At 45.1% G+C, this 21,102-nt stretch overlaps 1 protein-coding gene across 4 annotated transcripts in view; it reads right to left on the bottom strand.

Moving 5' to 3' along the window:
* The window catches only part of LOC135386145 (glutamate-gated chloride channel-like), a 348,962-nt gene that overhangs the window by 23,416 nt on the left and 304,444 nt on the right, over window positions 1–21,102 (bottom strand). For all 4 annotated transcript variants that reach the window (XM_064615906.1, XM_064615907.1, XM_064615908.1 and 1 more), the window contains exons 5-6: window positions 5,013–5,104; window positions 4,135–4,214 (exon numbers count right to left, since the gene is read on the bottom strand). In XM_064615906.1, coding sequence (XP_064471976.1) covers window positions 4,135–4,214; window positions 5,013–5,095 — 163 coding nt within the window. In that variant the 5' untranslated portion in view covers window positions 5,096–5,104. The remainder of the gene's footprint in view (window positions 1–4,134; window positions 4,215–5,012; window positions 5,105–21,102) is intronic.

Genomic DNA, 21,102 nt, shown 5'->3' with positions numbered 1-21,102 from the left:
TACATGAGAGATTGATCCGTGATGTCCCGGCGCCATTGCTGCAGAGCCAGGGGCTGAAACCACGCAGTTAGTAGGGTCCCCCTTTCGCCCTTCGACAGTACAATGGACACTGCTCTCGGGGACTCATGGGTAGCAGTTGCTGCTCTGTCAGCCCCCTGATTGCCTGTTAAACCGCAGTGACCAGGAATCCACTGCAGGGATATATGATAACCCCCACCACGTAGGCGCTGAACTTGGTGTAGAATGTCTACTACGATGGGGGGTTAACGGCCCACGAGGCCCCATGGTTGCTACGCATTGCAGAGCAGACCTTGAATCGGTGTAGACCACCCAGACACGCGGAGGAGCTTGGGATATCTGCCACAGAGATAGCAGGATGGCATACAGCTCCGCCGATGTTGATGACGTACGATGTGAGAGACGACATCCACGTGAAACTGCATCAGATAGGACAATAAAAGCACACGACGAACACTGCCGTGTGGTAGATACATCAGTGAAGAGGGCAGTGTGGCCAGGATACCTAAGGTGCATCATGTCCGCTGCCAGCTGTTGAAGAACTAAAGCTGGCACTTGATGCTTTGGAACCTTGAGGGCAGGGACGGATAGGGAGAGTGATGGCAGCGGAAGCGACCACGGAGGGGCCGTGGGAACTGTTGGGTGGATTACTAACGGAGGGCGATTGGGCCTGACATTCATGAGATACTTGAAGACAGCACTTTGCTTTCGCCGGTAGATTTTTACTAGAAGGGGATTACGACGGTGGTGTGTTCTGAGGCGCATGTGATGGCGGATGGTTTCCGTCTGCCGTAAGATTTCTATCGGTAACTCACGGGCTTCGGCTATCACCATCCGCGTTTCCGTGGTCTCGGAACACCACGACAAATCCTCAGGCTCCGCGCAAGGATGCACCGAAATCGCTGTTCTGGAGTCTGGGAGACGCCATGCAGGAGAGGGAGCCTGTACACAAATGTTCCACGCACTAAAGCGTGGTGGAGGGCCAGAAGGGACTTCTCATCCATTCTCCCCTTAGCTCCGGCAAAGTGGCCGGTGACAGATATCCACCGATGGGCGCCTTTGTGTCCAAGTAGTCGACCTGCTTCTTTTTCCTTTTGGCACATTTGCAGCAATAATCAATGAGTGCGTTTCGAAGAAAAGAAAAGAAAAGAAACTATTCCTTCACAGTTTCCAGGCATGAGGTCATTATGTTACCGGGAAATGTCACTTGAACACGACAGACATTTACACACATACATGAAATACTGCAGCACTGCTTTGTTGAATCCGGCAAACACGTAATTAATGGCTCACTATTCTGGAATGGAAAGTCGTCTTAATGGTTTGAACCGTAGAAGAATGTAAATTGATCTGTCCCTGTGCACGTCATGAAAGCACGTGGAAGGAATCAAGCGAGAGATAAAGGGAAAGAAGGAAGGACACGGCAACGATATACATAAAAAAATTATTTGCTACGGTTAAGTAAAAACGCACGTTTCTTTCATCTATCCCGCCAATTTACACCTTATGAAAGGGAATCATGCGAGTTAATGAGAAAATATTCCTTTAAAAGTGTACTTAAAGCAAGAAGGAAGAGGGGCTCCCGCAGAATTGAAGCTGCAAAAATTTTCAGCGCAATCGCGCGTAAATATGCAGGGTGATTTTTTGTGTTTTGCTCTAGCTCTCGTTCTTGCCTCTAACGATCTTTAGAGAACAAAAGCATCGTAGATGCGAAGCGACCGGCGTTTTCACGCTTGAAGATGAAGAACATGTCTTTGTGGATGATGAGCCTTCTTCCAAAGGAAGCCGCGATACTTTGAATGTGAAGGTTCTTACTAAATCGTTTCTTGCTTCTCGACCCTTCTAAAGTTTTAAGTGGGATGATTAATTGTTGTTGTTGTAAACTACGATTCTAAGGGTATGAAAGTATAGGAAGTACATAACCATGGGAAGATGGATATTACGTTTGCGTGCTGCGGGATGCGTGCCATTGTTTCTTAAAGATCCATGCATCGGAATTCGTATCAGTAAGAATAGCAATGATAACAATCTACTAACGGCATATACTGAGCTCGAAGCGAAATGATAGCGAATGCCTCACGCGGTGATTACTTTATTTATTTGTACATGTTTACAGACCGCCGTCTGGGATAGCATATTGACCACAAAGAATTAATAAAACAAACAAACAAAGAAAGAAAACTCTATCGTTATGACGTTATGACTCCCCCTATAGGACGACACAGGACAAAAACGTTGGCAGAACAAAAACAAAAAAGAACGTGAAAATGCCTTATTTTCTTGCAACGTGTCAAATATTTGTAAATGTAAACTCTGATAAGTAAAATTCAATATCACTTAATAGCGGGGCTTCGACAACACAACGGCACTGTTCTGCATAAATTCCAACGCAAGAAATTTTCCGAGCAGTTCCGAGCTTCTTCTCGGAAGCACACGAGAAGAAGCGTGAGGAGTGTAGTACGCGGTTACACATGCATCAACCTAGACCAAAGACGATACACTGTAAAGCACATGAATTACGTATTATAAAGAACGAAAAATGCGAAAATGCTGAAATCTTCGAATGTATCGTCTAGCGTTATTCACATGCCGTCGTCAAAATTACCATCGCTTGTGTTGTCACGGTTTGAATTACATTACGATTGTCCTAAATGTCCTACAGAGTGTTGCGCTTTCGCACTGCAGGCAAATAATCCGGTCATCTAAAATACAAAACTTACGTAAATGTAATATATCGCACTGTACCGTACTGTGTAGGGTGTATACAAGGGTACTGTGACAGAGGTAAAATGTAACTCTCAGAGGAACCAACACGCCGTAGACGTCTCGCAGCAGTCTATGGTAAATATAGAATAAGCACAACCCCGCATGAGGCCATATAACCATCGATCGGGTTGCGCAACAACCCGCACAGATTGGAAAGATTCACTCCAACGGCATGCGATTTTCCTGAAGGGTGATACATACAAACAAGCGATACGCGGAGGAAGAACATGAGAGCAGCATTCTTCTTTCCTACGTAGATGCGTATTCAGAGAACGCGTGAGCAAGTGTATCGAGAGTGAAGGATGCAAAGGCCTATTTAACACCGGTGGGATTTGGAGGCTGATGCATGCCAATTAAAGAATGGCAGTAGATGAACAAATTTAATCGAAGCATGCAACTGGGCGTTGTGAGGCCTTAAGTCGTTCTTCTGTTTTTTTTTTCTCCCTCAAACACTACTACGTTACCTAATGCGCAGTGTTACCAAAGGTAACGCACGTCCCTTCCGCTCAGTACAAAATGCTACAGGCACGGCAGACTTTCATCAACGACGTATACATATATATGGAGTGCTTAAAAGTCGTATAAGGAATTGGAATTGGAATTTGAAATGAAAGAAAAATATGGAGATGTTAGCCCCAACCCAGTCAGTACACTCTACCCCAAAACGCGTTTGTGAGTGGAAAACTAGAGCCAGAAAAAATAGAAAAACAAACAAACAGGAAAGAGGTAGCTTCCAGATTGATTTAGCAAATTATAGAAAATGCAAAACAGCTATTTTTCATACATATTCAATACCGTATTCTGCTATTTTCTTGTGCTGTCGGGACGTCACTGACGCATTGGAGTTACGTATTAGATTTATGTAATACGCAAAATTTACGTATAAATTTTACGACTACGACGTAAATAAGTTATGGCCTATTTACTAAAGGTGGATGGATATCCCTATTGAAAAACGCACAAAAATAAATATTGTAACAAGGTTTCTACTATTATGAAATTATGCGTATTCGCACGCAAACTGAGCGCAGCAGGCGGGATAGGACACTGGCAATGTTAAGGTTTTTTTCTCTTGATTTTCATAATTTGTTCACAAGGAACTGGACCAAGCAACACATTGTAAGTAAAGGTTTTGCACATAACACGCGCAGTTTCCCAAACACTCTCTTTATTTATTTTATCTCCATTCTTGGGTGACCCTGTATGTCGTTCACAATACTATAAGACGGTCTCACTTTGGACCTTAGCCTAAAGGGGCACATGGGCTCATACGCAGAGACCCATTATAGTAGCACATGTAGAGCAGGTACGACAAGTTGTTAAGAGTGTTGCTCAAATTGGTTTGCTTACCTTCAGGCCTATGTCTGAAGTCGTAACGAACAGGGTCTAATAAGTAGTCTAAAATTTGCTTGTCGGTGTAATTGTGGAATCTGGAAGAAATATGCATACATACAAAACATATATACGAGACAGACATACATTTCTGCGGGAAACATAACACTTCCGGGCATCCTCCTCAAATCACGTATTGTAAGCATTGGGGTCTTCTGCACTCATTACCCTAGCTACAAGTTGGTTGTGTCGTCGTGGTTGCAACGAACGACAGTCTAGGAAATGAAATGGGCACTAATTATGACGTCACTAAGAGAACGGACATACCAGAGGTGAGGTACGACAAAGCAAAGAGCAAGCAGGGGAATCTCCTTGATAAGCATACGATGATGATACTTTGGGGTGTTTATGTATGTGGGTATGTGTATGAAATGATTTGTGAAACATGATAAAAGCGATTTATGAAATCCAGTGCAGGGGACAACAAAAAAAGGAACGAATACAACAGAGAACTGACTGACAAACCAAAGGGTTTAATTAACAAAAGCACACACATAAATACACGACACACGTGTTCATTCCTTCTTTTGTTGTCTCCTGCACCGTTTTTTTTATCGTCTCTATCATGGATTACGAAATGACCCGGTCTTTCTCCCTTTTTAACGTATTGTGAAACTTATTATTTGTCCTTCTGTACTGTAAGTATTTCCTATCTACCTGTTATTGAAATATTGTTCTTGTTGGCTGGAAAGTTTGTAGCCTGTACCATCTTATTGCTGTATCGTACACTTAACGACTTTGGAAAATGATTGTATGTTATGCATGCTACACCCCCTATTCTAATCCATATGCATTGTAGGGTATTCGAATTAGGGTAAAAAAAAAAAAAAACGTACCTTATCATGTGCGATTCGTGTGCTTCGGCCAGTTGTTTGAGGAGTGACACGTAGAGGCCCAGGAGTAGCGTGCTGTACCACATCTTCAACTCCTACACGAGAAAAAAACAAAAACAAAAAAAACTTACTGGCAGATAGATAAAGGCATGCCTTGAGAGAGAGAGAGAGAGAAAAAAAAAACAGGCGCTGAAGTCGCATATCTTAACAGGTAAAAGAATCTGCTCTGGAACCCGGCGTGCTATAACAAAATACTAATCCATTCTTGGAGACCTTGCGTCCGTGTACCTAGGAAAGCGCACCAGGGTGCAAAGCACGGGTTGTGCATGCCAACGCCCAGCGCCTTCTGTACGTTAAATGGCCGCCTGAATAGCCTACCCATAGCCTTCCTTTTAAAGTCATCGTCTGAAATCCATCTCATCATTCTTTCACCGTTTGTTAGTCATTTTTTTTTGTGTGTGTGTCATCTTTGTCCTTTAATCTATCTCATCCTTCTTTCATCGTTTGTTAGTTCATCCTTTATTTCCTAATTATTTTCTTTGCCTTTTTATTTATTTTATTCTTCTTTCGTTTATTTTCGTTCTTTGCGGAATAGCAAGCCGACGTCCCGTATTGCTGACCTTTCCCCCGTTTTTTTTTTTGTGTTTTTCCCCTTTGGTCTAATAAATATATTGCCCCCCCCCCCTACCCATAGGTGCTCCGCGTGCTCTGATGTGCGACAAGTCAGAGAATTGAGTGTGTCGACCACTTGTAACTTGTATTGGACAAAACATTTTTATCGCCTGCTTTTTGTCGATATTACTGCCTCCAGACAGATACGTCATGGCATGCTTGCCATCCATCCATCCACTCACTGTAAATTCGGTATCGCTCTATTTCTAAAAGTTCGTTGGTACCGTTCTACAATACATAATGAAGGTATACCGTAAATAATTGGCGTTTCACCAAGATTGTTCGAACAGAAAGCTGTACGACCTGGATAATTATAGATCGCCTACACGGTGACTGCATACGAAGTATAAGCATGCGAAAAGCAGTATCAAAGCGAATCCTTGCATGTGTCGTGTATCTCGTGTCAGCCGAAAATAAGCGAAGAACCCAACCAGGGACATGGTTATAACTAGAACAGTTAATTTATTCCTTCGAAAGAAAAAACACAACATCATGAGAAGAACAATAGAGCTGAGTCTCGTTTAATGCCCTCATTGCAATTGCTGTAATGCGCAGACGAGGCACAGAACATGTTGGCACACGTTCAACCCTATAAATGGAAACGTGGACATAAAAATCGAATAATGGGCAATCCGGTGCCATTCACGTGGGCAGCTTACATTCTCGTTGTCTGTAGACGCAGAACATAAATTAAAATTAATGTCGGGATGGGACATTCTGGATGTTACAACGTCGTGCGCAGGATTTATTGTGGCCAGAAATAAACTTTGGTCTTTTACTGGAGCTGTGGCTCGTACAGATGGAGACTGGGTTTGTCCACTCCATCGGGTAATGATATTGCCTTTCCTATGGTTTCACCGTCTAATACGTTGATGACAGCTATGCGCAACTGGGTCAGTATGCCCCACACAAGGCAACGCCATACATGGGGCTCTTTGTTTGCAGATAGTGCGGCTGGCGGATAAGCCACGTCAGGATTTAAAGTAATTAGATTTGAAACCGAGATTCGTAACCGTCGTCGAACCTTAAATATTTTCCCAGGCAGGCAAGATTATTCCACGTGATGACCACCGAGATGCCGCGCATGATAGTTGTTTTCACGACGACGAGCGGCCAGGCAAGCCGCGAATGATCAACATGGTCACTCCATCATCAACAGACGGTTTTGTTTAGAAACATTGATATGTTGGGTCTCATGACGTCCTGATCTCAGTTGTCTCGCGACGTAAACCCCCAATTATTGTTATCATTACGTCCTCCTAAAGGCTGTCCTTTAAAGGTACAGTAAACTGAGGTACAACCACTATGTTCTTATGCACCATCACGTAGAATTAGCCATTGTGATGACACAGAAAGCATAAGCTGTTAGTTTTTTATACTCCCATCACATTAAATAATTTTTAATATAGATATTTTATAATAATATGGGTTTCTTTTATAAAGATAACGCCGATCACAGCGCCCATAGACGTCCGTTGAGAGAAGCGCAGGGAAGCCACCCCGGAATGGCGGACACGTCTCACGTGCCACTCAAGTGCTGCATGATAGACTTGAGGCGGAATATTGATAACTATTGAACCTTTTTGAAGAATGACGACAGTTCTTCAGTTGTTTGGTATAAATAATTGTAGCCCGCGGTAACGTATGCGCCATCTGTTTAAGTCTCCCATTTGCATCGTCTGCTCCCGACAGCCATCAGCCATTGTTTGTATCCGGTATGATAGGCATGACCAGAAAGTGAAAGTCGCGTTCTTGTCGCTGTTATGTGCAGAAACTTCACTTCCAGCCGATTCGCAAGGACTGCCTTGTCAATGCTGTAATGTTCACCAATCGTGCATCGTGCGGGACTTGAATTGTCTTCGCGTATTATGGCCTAAGTTGCTAACGCGCCACAAAAATACCAATCAGCAGCAGCAACGGGGCTTGAACTAGGCCCTTTTGGTGTTGAGGGAAAATACCATACCACAAGTCTATATGCAGGGCCCCGCAAAGCACTACAGTTATAACAAACCACTATGCGAATAAGGTGCCCATGTGGGGATTGGAGACAACCGAACCGCTCACGACTGATGACGATATCAGCAATAGAACGTTAGGTTTAACACGAACCTTGGTAAACGAACACAAGGTTGAAACCGAAGCCTGACTCAATACGTATTTTCTTTTCGTTATGCCACACAAGTGACGTCATCAGAATAGCGACGACGACCAAATAGACTGCGAAAACACTGCACGTGCGCCATAGTCGTGACCTCATCCGTTACCCGTATAGTAATAGAGCTTTGGGGGATGAGGATATCAGTAACATGTTAGCAAAACAATACAGGGTTTCGACGTGACATTTTCAACTGTCGCCGACATTTAAACAATTGGCGCCGCTCTACACACGTAAAAACAAATGAATATTTAACACTGGACCACGTACGCTCATATAATAAACGCGATTCAATTTACGAAGATCGACAGCGAACGTTCTGGACGTAAAAATATTCCCACATCTGGCCCACATTCACCCAAGTCTGAAAAAGAGCCATGCCAGCAAGGCGGCTTCAATAATCTCCTTTTCACCGAAGCAAGCAGCGTCGGCTTTTGCTACACGTCGTCTCGTAGTAAGTGTGTCGCCCCATTAGGGTACCTCATAAAATGTCCCGGATGCACCGTAAAACCGGAGAGGTGACGCTTTGGCAAATGGCTTTCGTGCCAAGAAAACGCTGTATCGGAACGAGACTCCCGAACTTAAATTAATGTCGGGAAAACTGCAGACGAGCACGCTATTGCATTCTTAAACGCAGAAAACGAGGTAAGTGGGAGGTAGCAGGAGGTTTCCCTGCAGACAACGAAGGAGATGGTAATTCGGTCGCCTGCTTCAATAATCGTTGAAAAGTTGAATACGCATTTGAGTAAAGTCTCTCGAGTTTGAGAAAACGATCCTGAGGCCCTGTTGCGAGCGAAGGACGAGCGCTACCAATATTATCAAGAGAGAAGCGTCAGTCGGGGATGGATCCCGTGAGGATACGGGTCCCTTTTGATACTTCCTTGTCGCTTCTAACGAACGTGCGTTCACGTGCATTCACTTGCTTCACATCATGATCGCGCGTCTGATCGTTGCCACCTAGATCAAGGAATTCCTCGTCCTCCCTCGCTACGTATAGACACGTAGAGTCGCGATGTCGTTTGCTCTTCAGCTAACTGTCGCAGACGATTTCAAGCACATGACTTCATTGGGTGCGTTAAGTAAGGGCACCTGTTTTGGCGCACGCAAATCGGGGGTATGACACACCCGGAGCGACCACTAAACAGCGAAAAGCAACTTTGGGGCGCTACACTACTCACTCGCTGATGCCGCTTCCTGTTGTCTAATCATGCAGTGCACAGAGGGAGGACACGTTGACTTAGTTTGAACCTGTAGCGACGTTGCAAGAGACGACGGTGGTTGTGAAGACATTTCTTTGTAACAGCGAACCAAATGGAAAAGATAGGAATTTGTAGCAGACTCCACATGCGCTGTTTACTGTGAAGCTGACTACATGGCGTGGCACTGCATTTCGCACGAGTAACCGCAGATATCCGTGTGGAAATTGTCCAGTAAAGAGAAGGCATGATAACAGTTATTAAGATATTACAGTTTACTGAAATCGGAGCATTTGGTAACATGAACAGTCCGTACTCTTTGCTTCCGAGCCCAGACTTCGAAGGTCGTCGTGCCGCCGATAAACAGGGAGAACATCATGGAAAATCTCTAGCGCCCGGGCGCTTGCCGTCTGCTTCCATGCACTCATTTGAAACGGGAGCTCCAAAAGCGGCACGAAGTCTCACACTGTCGGGCGCGCGAGGGACGCCTACTGAACGCACCCATTGGCTACCAGTGGCTTCCCATGCGGCTGATGTCGGCCGGTCTCCATAGCTCGGGCCGCAGAAAGCACAGTCGTGATTGGTGGACTCTCGAAGACTATGTCGCTTCGCATATGCTGCGGTGCGGAAGAAATACCTTGGCCATTGCGGGAACTGTACGGTGGATGATGTCCTACATCCCAGAGGCTCTTTCACGGAAAGACACTACAAAATTCGCACCCTGGTCTGCTTTCTCGAAGAATCTGGCCTCGCTCAAAGGCTATGAGTACTGCTCGGACTTCTCGCCAACTCTGTAGTGACTGCCCTAGATCTTAACTTTCGGCCGTCATCATTCCTTCATCTGTTGTCACATCATCTCATCTGATCCTGGCTACAGTCGTGACGCAGCCCACATACGTGAGGCCAACAACGGCAAGCCGGTTTTCGTCACCTCCACCACCACCACCACCTACATTATATGTAGGGTTCGTGGTTTTCGGCATTTTCCGAAAAATGCCGGAAAACACCCCCCGAATGATTTTTTTCAGATTCGGAATATTCCGAAAAAATCCGAATTTCTCGTACCTTGACAGCTGCTATTCCTGGAACCCGCAAAGGGAAATCCCCTTGGAATCTCCCGTTGTCGACTATTTCTCGAACGTGGCATTATCTTCAGGCTGTGCCCTTGTTTTGTTGTGCTTAAGCGGTTATAGGAGGATGACCTCAGCTCTATTGTGCGGTCGGTGACAGCCTTTTGGCAGCACACGTGCTTAGTGACACACCTATCTTTAGTGAATTTACTATTCAGAACCTTTGTGGTCTGTTGTTGTCCGGTTAAAAAGAGATCACGAGTGTACGGAGCTCCCAAACGGTTTCAAAAGCCGATCGCTCATCCCCTGCCCTAGCCTTCTAGTTCATTTTTGTGTTCTTTGTATTCCTCTATCTACTCCCTTCCAGTTACGACTTGGAGTGACCCTTGTTTCCGTTCGTGAGGCACTTCAAGGCACTCTGAGGCACTTCACTGTATGAGGATTTATTCTTATTAGTTCTACGAGATGAATCTCGTATGGATGATATAAAGCGCGAGTTTTTCGAATATGCTGTATGCTCTGCCCCTCAGGTGGATATATCTCCTATGCAGCTTTGGACGGCCTGTTCCAGCACATGGCCTTTGTTATCGCAGTGCGCCTTAAGCATACTGGCTATTCCTGTTTCTAGCGCTAATGTTGAGCGCGCGTTCTCTAAACTGCGTGTTATTAATCGCAAGGAGCGAGCCGCTATGACAGATGCTAGCTTGATGATGTACGCTTGCATCTATTACAACAAGAGGTAGTCTCCTTGTTTGCTGGTTTGGCACAGGCAATAAAAGACATTGTTAATGAAACCATGAATCGATTCACTTCTTTTCGGTTCGTTGTTACTTCGCGCGCAAAATAGGCTTTCATTCATGCGAAATAAATAGATGCCCGTATTCGGGCATTTATTTTTTAGGCGGAATATAGATGTCGAAAAATCCGATTTATAGTCCCCCATATAAATGCCGATAAACACCCCCCGAATTGGGTTGAAAATAAATGCCGAAAACCACAAACCCTAATTATATGCGATCAGGCTTTGTTTATTCTAGGAGGTGCTGGCCTGATGCACACTGAGACGTCTGGGAAAGAGACGCGGACACTCTCAGCTAATTGCTGAAGAAGAGACACACGTAGAAACAATTTGATTTTAGAGGACGCGCCACACTGTTCTGCGTGTTGACCATAGACAGAAGACAAAACAAGTGATTGGGGATAGTCTAAGCTTACACGTAAGGGGAGTCAATCTATAGTATTTGTGCGGCGACATGCTGGACGTGCAGCAGGACCGCGAATAATTTCGAAACACCGAATTCTTTTATGTGCGCGGGAAAAAGCCGTGCGCAAAATAGCTTACAGCCATCTCGATAGCCTTCTCTCCACTAAATGACAAGGCCCGAGGCCGTAGTTTCTGCAGACGACACCCTCGTTGACCGGCGACGCGGTAAGAGTGCAGGGAGTACCTAACAGCCATCGCTAGCGACACCTGTGGGAACAGGGCCCAGGTGTTGCAGGAAATTATCCAATGGTTCTAACCTTAGTAACGTCTTAGGCTTGTCTTCGCGGCAGGAGCTTTTCATCAAGTCCTCTTTCTATCAAGTGTCCCTATTACATCATGAGAAACACTACGGGGGCTGCAGGTGTAGCTGGCCATGCACCACTAAAGTTCGTCGTGTATAGTCGCTCACAACTGGCAGAGTGAAGATCAAGATGAGTTGAGGTAGTGAGTGTGAAACGTTTAAAGGGGTACAGAGGGCCATCCAAAAAAATTTCAGATTAAGACATCTGATGAAAGTGTGTGTGTCATTATACAGAATAGCGCGAAAGGTTTTGATGTGTGCAATTTGTTTCCCAGAAAAAAACTCACATAAACATAGCTCCGCGCCTTCACCCTTAACTCGCCACTCCAGCTATAACGAGGATGAGGAGGTATGATGGCACATCACCGATGACGGCATAAGGAGACTCGTTCTGGTTTGCCGGTCAGTGGGGGTCAGCGCCTTGTCCCTTGGCCGCCGTAAACCTGTTTCGCAAGTTTTCCCGGAGAATTGGGGATAGAAGGAGCGGCCGACGCATTACCGAGCAAGGAGAAAGGCTTTATCAGAACCCCGAACAGACGAGTAGCAGACGACAGCGGAGTAGCAGACAACATTTCTCTAGGTCAATCAGCGAGCGTTCTCCTTATAGCGGCAGTGCGAGGTTCCAGGCAGATCACAGGCTCGTGCTGGTCTTCACCACCGTTGCGCACGGTCGCTTTTTGCGGCGTATTTTAAATTCAATTTCTGCGATAATTATTACTCTGTGGTGTAAATTACTTCGCATGGTGCATCTTACTGGCCTACTTAACAGTTTTATAGGAAGAAAACTGGGTGTTAAAAATGACTTCTGTGCTACTTTAAGGCGGACTCACTTCTTAAGAAGTCTGTAGGGAAATTTTGTTCTCAAGGTTCTCGTAAACCTCGCTAGATTTATACACGAAACAGGTGTAGGCGTGTTCCCCCCGTGTTCATCTAGGGAATTACATATTTTGGAAGGCCTGACGCAATCCATTGGTATTTGGCGAATTAAAGTTTGTCAAATTTTCAATACATGGGAGTCTATGGGAGATGCAGCAAAATCGCTTCTCTCGGCCCGCCGGCCCGCTATATTTGGGCCAAAATCATGTCATTCCCTGCGGTAACCGTTGGGGAATTGATTGCAATCAACAAATTTGACAAGCTTACTGCAGTTTTCCAGATCCCTGCGAATGAAAATAATGGCTTTGTCGTTTGCTATCATGTTCTGCGCGCTGATCACATTACTTCCTTAAATCGCGGGAGGAAATCAAAGGAAAAAGGGAAAGGGAATCAAAACACTTTTGCGAAGATGCAGCCAGCTCTCTCCGGAAGCGAACGTTAACTAGACCGCATGACTCCGTCCGATTTCTTAATAATTGGGAACTGAATGGCACGGGCTCTGAGGGTGAAGTATCTGATGATAATGACAGATAGTGATAATGACAGAGCTTCAGCGCGTGGTTCCATATATTATACTTGCTAACTCTGTCGTATATGTCCTGCCGCTCTTCAATATCGTCGGCGACGGCCGATTCCAGAAAAGATGAGTGGGTCTCACTGCCTTCTGGCTGGACCCTGACGCGGACCCTGTCATACGATGGAAAAGGCATTTTCAGTCGTCGTCCGGGTCTCAAATCCAGTGCAGATGGAGAGCGTTAAGAAGGCTGCGAAGAAGGGTCGCACCTCCACCAATATGCGAGGATTAACATGGACTCAAGTAGTGAGGGCGGAACGTTCAATGGAGTAAGTCGTATTCCAAGCTAGATGGCACGGGCTCTGAGTATGAAGTGTCTGATGATTATGACAGAAGTACCTTCTTTTTTTCAATAATATCAACTCTGCTGCCTCTTCCTTTCTATGTACATTTACGAGTCTCGTTGTTTTGGTGTAGTGTAGTGGGGTAGTTACATACCGAGCTATCTGCATGCCGACTTGACGACATGTTGCTCTTGGAAACTGAGTGCCTTTGGTACTCTTCATTGCGAACCCTGCGGCCATATGCCTTAAAGGAGCGCTGAAGTGATATCTAGGGTTGCTCGAAACCCTGCATAATTACTCTATTAGGCGCTACAGAATACTTTCGCAGAACGTTGTCTCATCACTTTACAAAATTCACTTGAAAAAATTGCCTTGAAATATCAGCCTTATGTGGAGAGCTATGACATTGAAGGCGCGGCCCGAGCAGCTGCCGTGACAGTACAGAGTAGAGTGCGACGTAAGAGTCTTGGGCGAGCCACACGATTGGCACTCCCCGCGTTGCGAATAGACGTCCACCTGATTCATTCTCTTACTGACAGTGTGAAAGGTCTGGGAAGTTTCTCGAGCGCGCGTACGGAACGCGCGTGCTCTTGATCAGCTACGATCGTTGTTTTTTCGCAAGGCCGTTTTTGTTATTCTTCTGAGACCCGGCCCTTAAGAGACGTCTGTGCAGTGAGCACTGGCGAAGAAGTGTCCCTTCTACGTCATTCCTGCGCAAGGTGGACCCAGATCTCCGTTTCTATATGCCGTCAGCGCTTCCTCGACCCATCACGTCGCTCATCTACAGGCTCCGCCACAACGTGCCATACAGTAGCCGACTATTGCTCGGCAAGGTTTCGTTCCCCAACTGCGGTCTGTGTGATGTAGTTGAAGACCGGGTCATATACTCCAAGACTGCAAGAGGTACAGTGCACACCGTTGTACCCTTGTGTCATCGCTGGTCTGCCTGGATAATCGTCCATACTCCACCGAAAAGGTTCTTGCCCGGACTCAGATCATACCTGCCATACGCGCCCTTGTGCAATTCCTCGTCTCGACGTACCTCTTTGACACACTGTGACGCTCTCTGTTTTCTGTGCATTGAGATTATCGCACGTTAACTATCCTGCACTGTTGCCTTTGGTGCCAATTTTTGTGGCGATGTTTTCTTCTATTCAGGTTCAAAGCGTATAGATTTGTGTAGTTTACCTTTCTTCTTTTCTGAATAACGCGTCCTGGAGTAGGAACTAACATCTCCATTTAACTCCAACTAACAAAATCAAATCAAATCAAATCAAATCAAATCACATGTTCTTACCGTTAACTTCTTTAGTGTCATTGCTGTTCATGCAGAAATGTTTCGACAGGTAGCGTTTACGGTAGCTATGATAGTCACGCCCAAATCCAACCCCTTTCACTGCACAGGCTATTATTAAACAGCTGAGCTTGAATAACCAGTGTAAACACACCCAACGCCCCAGCGGTCGTTCGATTAATCGTTAATTCGATGTAAACACAATGTACGTACGAGGCTTGCACTCTCTTCGTCGAGTCATTGCCCCTATCTATAAAGGCAAAGACCGAGTAATGTGTCGAGTTCTCCTTCTGTCTGCGACACTCCAGTCGAAATGACGACCGAGTGGATACCGACAACTTTCTCCATAAACCTAAGGGCTGTTATAGCAATGCGTATAGACACAAATGTTTACCATTCGATTTTTTACCCACACACATATCGCTTCGAAACACGGATTTAGCGCAGGCTCAGCTATCAAGACAGCTGATATATTACGGGACGCGGCTTAAGTTGCCAGAGGCGCCACTATATTTAGAAGTGTCGCACGAAGGAAAAGACAGATAAAAGGAAAAAAGAAGAGCAAGGAGGGGGGCTCAATTCCATATTAGATAGACTTTGAGGACAAAGGACTAGAAGAGAAATAAGTTACACGATGTTAAGGAAACAAATAATAAATTCGAAGCTTTGCAGGAAGAATCGTAAAGAGATTGCTATCTAGCCGGGAAAAATCATTCCAGCAAATGCACGGACACAGTCCCTGCGATACTAAAAATAGTCGTTGAACCAGCCCTGACCTAGTTTGTCTTTCGAATGTTTCTGCACGCATGCGCGATGTGTCTAGGCGAGCGGGCGGTATGAAATATGCATTATCAACTTCGCGAAAGAGTTAACCCTCCGTTGAATAACTTCGAGAGCATGAATACCTGATGAGCACGAACGCTTCTTTCGAGGGTTGTTGTCTGCTTTATTATTTTGTCGTTAAAACTCCACAATATATGGCTGTAATTAGAAAAGCCCTGATTCTGTCATGGGAAACAGAACCAGAACTTTCGAATGGATTAAAACAAAACTCTCGCTAGCTCGAGTTCTTACTAGCAACGCAGGAATAAAAATAGAGCCAGGTGTTGCTATGAATTACGCCCACAGCGGTGACAAAGTAACAGGGAGCGAAAATGCGAGGTTGTATGAAGTTTGGTGAGCTTGCATGAGGTCGCCTCTTCCGAAGAAGGAGAAGAAGAAGAAGAAGAAGAAAAAAAAAACGCATAACAGGTCGCTACATAGGTACTGCAGTTATAATGGAGGGGACTAGCGTGCACATTAAACCCAGTAAAACAGTATTTATGTGCGCGGTATAGAATAGTGGGTAGCAAGGTTGCGGAGTTGCCACTCCGGTGTTGGAATGGTTCCGGGATCATTCCAGATTTATCAGAGCCTGGAATGGAATTGGAATGAAATAGAATTGGAATGGAATGGCGGAAACTGTCCTAGGAATGGAATGGAATTAGGCATTTTTTTCGCGCGCGGAATGGAATTGGAATGGACTGGTCTGGGTGTCACATGGTCAAGGGCGAAATAACCTTGTATTTTTCCTTTTTCCGTGATGGGTAATGGCAATCTCCTCTATAGCACTGCTGGGCTACCCAGCACGGTTACCGGTCTCTTTTCTTTTATTGATGGAATAAAAGAAATGGAATGGGGTTGCCAAGCCATTCCAGGAGTGGGAATTGGCCATACCTTTTCATTCCGAGAAATTGAAAGGAAAGAGAAGAAGGCTGACAGACGGACGCTTTGAAATGCATCTCCCACTATGATCCGATAAAGTCTCCCTTGATTATGTTAAATGCATCGTAAATACTGTTTAAAGTAATCACCACCCTGCTCGAATTACATTCATTGCCGTGCAGTTGTACTTTATCATACTTATAGGTTTCTATAATTACGTATGGAGTTTACGTTAGCAGTTGTGTTATTACATTACACTATAATTACATTAGCAGCTGTGGTGTGCACTTCCTTTCGTGATGTGATGTGATGTGATAGATAGGCTGCTTGCTTGTGAGACTATGTACAAACTACTCCGCACTTTTACCCTTCTTATAGGTTCTACCATCGGTATACAGGGTGTTTCACGAAAATCCCCCGGGTGAATAATTCGAAAACAGCGCCACCTATCAGGAAACTTTTTTTTCTTTCGGTTAGCATCCTTGATGCGCCGCGGCCACAAACTGGCCGCTCAGTTTCTCATTAGCATGCGCTCGTTAATTAAATAAACATCCTGACTTTTTTTTGTTTTACTTCACCGGGCTTTGGTATCTGTGCCGTAGCAATGGTCACTCTCAGGCGGTGTCAGACCAGTAAAAATAGCTTCAACTTTTAGTGATTGGTTTCGGGTTACAAATTTCTTGCGCGGAGCAGTGCAGGAATGTGCTCTTCCGCTCAACTATCCTGCGCTCAAATTCGCGTTCATCCGCTTGCATTGTTGGCTGCTGGGGAGTCGCAAGATAAGGAACAGCCGCGAACGAGGGTTTCATACGGCTTCTCGTTTTCTACTAAACTCGTAAGGATGATTGCGGTCGTGTCATTGGATGGGCCAGAGAGTGCGCCTGTATCGCCGTAATGACAAGCACTTGCCAGTGGCGATAAAGCTATTTGTGGTTTTATAAAAATAAATTATTTCTACCTAGCCATCCTTCTGGAGGTAGTACACTGTAATGTAATGATTATGGGTTGCGCATTTCGCTACAAAAGGCCTCATCCAATGGCAATGCTACGCACGTTAACAGCAGACCGCTTTCGTCCCGCGCGAAATAGCTCTATATCTAGAATGTATCTATTCCCGATGGGGCCTACTCAAAGGTGGTGGTGTATCAGTAATTAGCGCAGCCGTCAATTCACTTTCATAATTGATCTTCACAATTAGTGAAAATGGATTGATTGATTGATTGATTGATTGATTGATTGATTGATTGATTGATTGATTGATTGATTGATTGATTGATTGATTGATTGATTGATTGATTGATTGATTGATTGATTGATTGATTGATTGATTGATTGATTGATTGATTGATTGATTGATTGATTGATCTGATGTTTTCTGGCGCAACAACAGCGAAGGTCACATAAGGTTACATTGGGTCTAGCACAGGGTTACCAGGAGCATCGGCTTCACCACAGATACCAATGCTAACTGGACTGGATACGACCGTACACCAATGAAGATTTCGGATAGGTTATCTCCGGAAGCGACGTTGTGTCTTGACTTGGATTTTGACCTGGCATTGATGTTTGTGCAGCTCGATTGAATCTCGCATGCGTGATTGAGTCTTCTGGCTTCCCGTCCGAAAAGCAGAGGACATAGCACGGCAGGAAAGTAGAAGAGCGACGGGAACCCTTCTAAAGCACGGCGCTGACACATATGGGGTCCAGTGAGTATGGAGGTTAGTGGCTGTACCACGCGAACAATGTAGCGAGAAATGCTTGTTGAGAGTGTGCCAGTAAGCCTGGAAAGTTTTCTTAATTATATGTCGAAATGATCCCTAAATATATTATAGTACTGCGATGTTCCGCTCATATTTTGCGATCTTTTAGTCCTATAGTTTCACATACCTGTAACGTGCAATATGTTCTTCAAGACGTGCCTGTAATTTGAGATATAAGCAATCTATCCACAACATATTGTATATGTGTTATGTGACCTACGTGTGTATTACGCAAGTTGTGAATATATTCTCCATTTCCTAGGTGTCTGTTGATTGCGGCATTATGCAGAACTTTGTTAGCGTGCGCCAACACCAAGGCCCTCGAGGCTGTTCTTGGGCCCGTAATGAAAAAGCGTTATTATTATTATTATTATTATTAGAACCCGGGTCATTCCAGCTCAAACGTCCCAATGGCGTGGCTCTACCACCACCCATTTTCATGAAAAAAATATATGTCCTTCTCACTGACGTACATACGTTCTGTGTAAAATATTTCTTTCGGGATCCGCACGGAATCGCCGCTATGGGGCTTCGAACTTCCGCTCCGAACCCAAAACCGCAATGCGTTTGAGCAGGCGCAGAGGGCGAACGGCTTTACATATCTGAAAAATTCAAACGGTACGTCCTTCCGAAAAGTTTAGACTAGTTGTCATCGAATTTGTAGTCGCCGCGAGTGGAGAAATATCGAGCTGTGCTTCCACGAAACAGGCGCAAAATCGAACGAATTCAACATTTTTCTAAAAAAAAAAAACACCATGAGCAGAAATTGCTAAGTTATATTTTTCGTTTGTAGGGGCCTACCAGTACATTTCACGAAAAAAGTTTGACGCCAGAAAATTAAACTGTTAGGCTGCAAAAAAAAAAAGAAAAAGCGAAAAGAGGTGTGTTTTAGGAAAAATTGAAAACTTCGCCGAAGAAAAATTGGCATTGGCGGACGCGCTAAAGGAACGAAATTTCCGCAGAAATGTAGCATAGTTTCCCAGTTATAAGTATAAAAAAATTCTGCAGGGTGTTTTTTGTTATACGACCGCGATGAATTTTTAAGTTTACCTGGTTCGCCTCTCGCGCCGCGCCGCACGGGATGGGCTTCCTTGCGGCGCCCTCCTTCTTTCCGCACAAAAGTCGGCGCAGAAACACTGGCCTGGACAAATTTCACACTGTTACTCAACTATGAAGCACAATTAAGCACTATTTGACACTGATGGTGGTCCTGGCCAGGGGATAATTATAAAGCAAGCAAGGTTTCCCCCCACACCCATTTCCGGCCCTCGTAAAAGAGACTTTGGCGGCTAACCCGTTCCAAAGCCGTGGAGCGTTGTCTCTCTGTTAACCCTCTCGTACGAAAATGAGAATGTTGCCCATTTTTCGTTTCTTTTTATTTATTTGTTTTTTAGCCCCAAGTCAGATAACAGCTGATTAGAAAAAAGAAAGGGATAAGAATACATAATTCACATTACAGCGTTATTCTGCTTAGAGCAGGTGGATATCTGTCATTCACGCAAGAACCCCTACAAGGGTCCCACCGTTCCATGAGGGGTGTCTTCGGATATTCGCTTGTCGCCCGAGCATCTGTGTACATGTGGCATGGACATGAAGCACATGATTCCGAGCTTGAGGAACGTGACGTACGGCATTCCTGTACGTTCTGACCTCAGAAGTGCACAACAGACCAGGGAAGACCATTCCTCAATTTTTCGGAGCTTCTGGAAGACGAGCAGTTCATTATATCATCAAGATCACGACGTGACGTGAAAACTATCACCAGCATATGCAAGTACCATCGCGTCCTGTATTTTCGCAAGTACCCTCATTCTGTGGCGTCAAGAAATTCTGCTGACACCTTCTCTTCCCACCGGAAGAACGGAAAGGGAACCAAACGCATCTCTGCCACCTTGGCCCGAAGACTGACGTCGCGGGGCATGGTCTCCTGCTGATCGCTCGTGTCGAACGTGCTACAAGAAGTGCCTGTACTTGAAAAATGAGGGGTCGACGATGACTGTCCAAATCGAGAGTTCCTCGACTTCGGCCAGCCCTGATGATGGTGAGAGTCTTTCCGTTTTAAACGCTTCACTTGAAATACTGGGCGAGACACCAGTTAAAAAAAAGAAGTCAATGGCGCAACCTGAAACGTATGGAACAAAGAAAGTGTCTCGACTACAGAGCCATGCACAGTCCATGATGGCACGGGGTCTTGGTCTGCCCATCGAGGAACTCTCTGCTGAGAGAACGGAACTGGCTGATGAGTACGAGCAACTACTGCAAGAACTCAAGGGAAAGTACAGAAGTGAATCTTCCGCAGCTAAGAAAATATCGATATTCACCCTAGCCCTTCCCTCTTGGTCACAGAAAAAAAGTTATGGACTCCTTCGGCGCACCAGAACGAATGGTCCGTAAAGCTCGCGAACTTAGGATCAGCGACGGGGAGGAGGGCGCCGCAAGGAAGCCCATCCCGTGCGGCGCGTCGCGAGAGGCGCACCGGGGTGAACTTAAAAATTCGTCGGGGTCGTATAACAAAAAACACCCTGGAGAAATTTTTTTGTACTTATAACTGGGAAACTATGCTACATTTGTGCTGAAATTTCGTTCCTTTAGCGCGTCCGCCGATGTCACTTTTTCTTCGGCGAAGTTTTAAATTTTTCCTAAAACTACCGACCTTCGCATTTGTTTTACAGCCTAACAGTTCAATTTTCCGGCGTCAAACTTTTTTGGTGGAATGTACTGGTAGGCCCCTACAAACAAAAAATATAACTTAGCAATTTCTTCTCGTGGTATTTCTTTAGAAAAATGTTGAATTCGTTCGATTTTACGCCTGTTTCGCGGAAGCGTAGCTCACTATTTCTTCACTCGCGGCGACTGTAAACCCGATGATAGGTAGTTTCAACTTTTCGGAAGCGCGTCAGTTTGAATTTTTCAGATATGTAAAGCCGTTCACCCTCTGCGCCT

This window comes from Ornithodoros turicata, chromosome 2 (genome assembly GCF_037126465.1).
Source record: "Ornithodoros turicata isolate Travis chromosome 2, ASM3712646v1, whole genome shotgun sequence".
NCBI classification, from domain to species: Eukaryota; Metazoa; Arthropoda; class Arachnida; order Ixodida; family Argasidae; genus Ornithodoros; species Ornithodoros turicata.
This window is presented reverse-complemented; position numbering and strand designations above follow the sequence as displayed.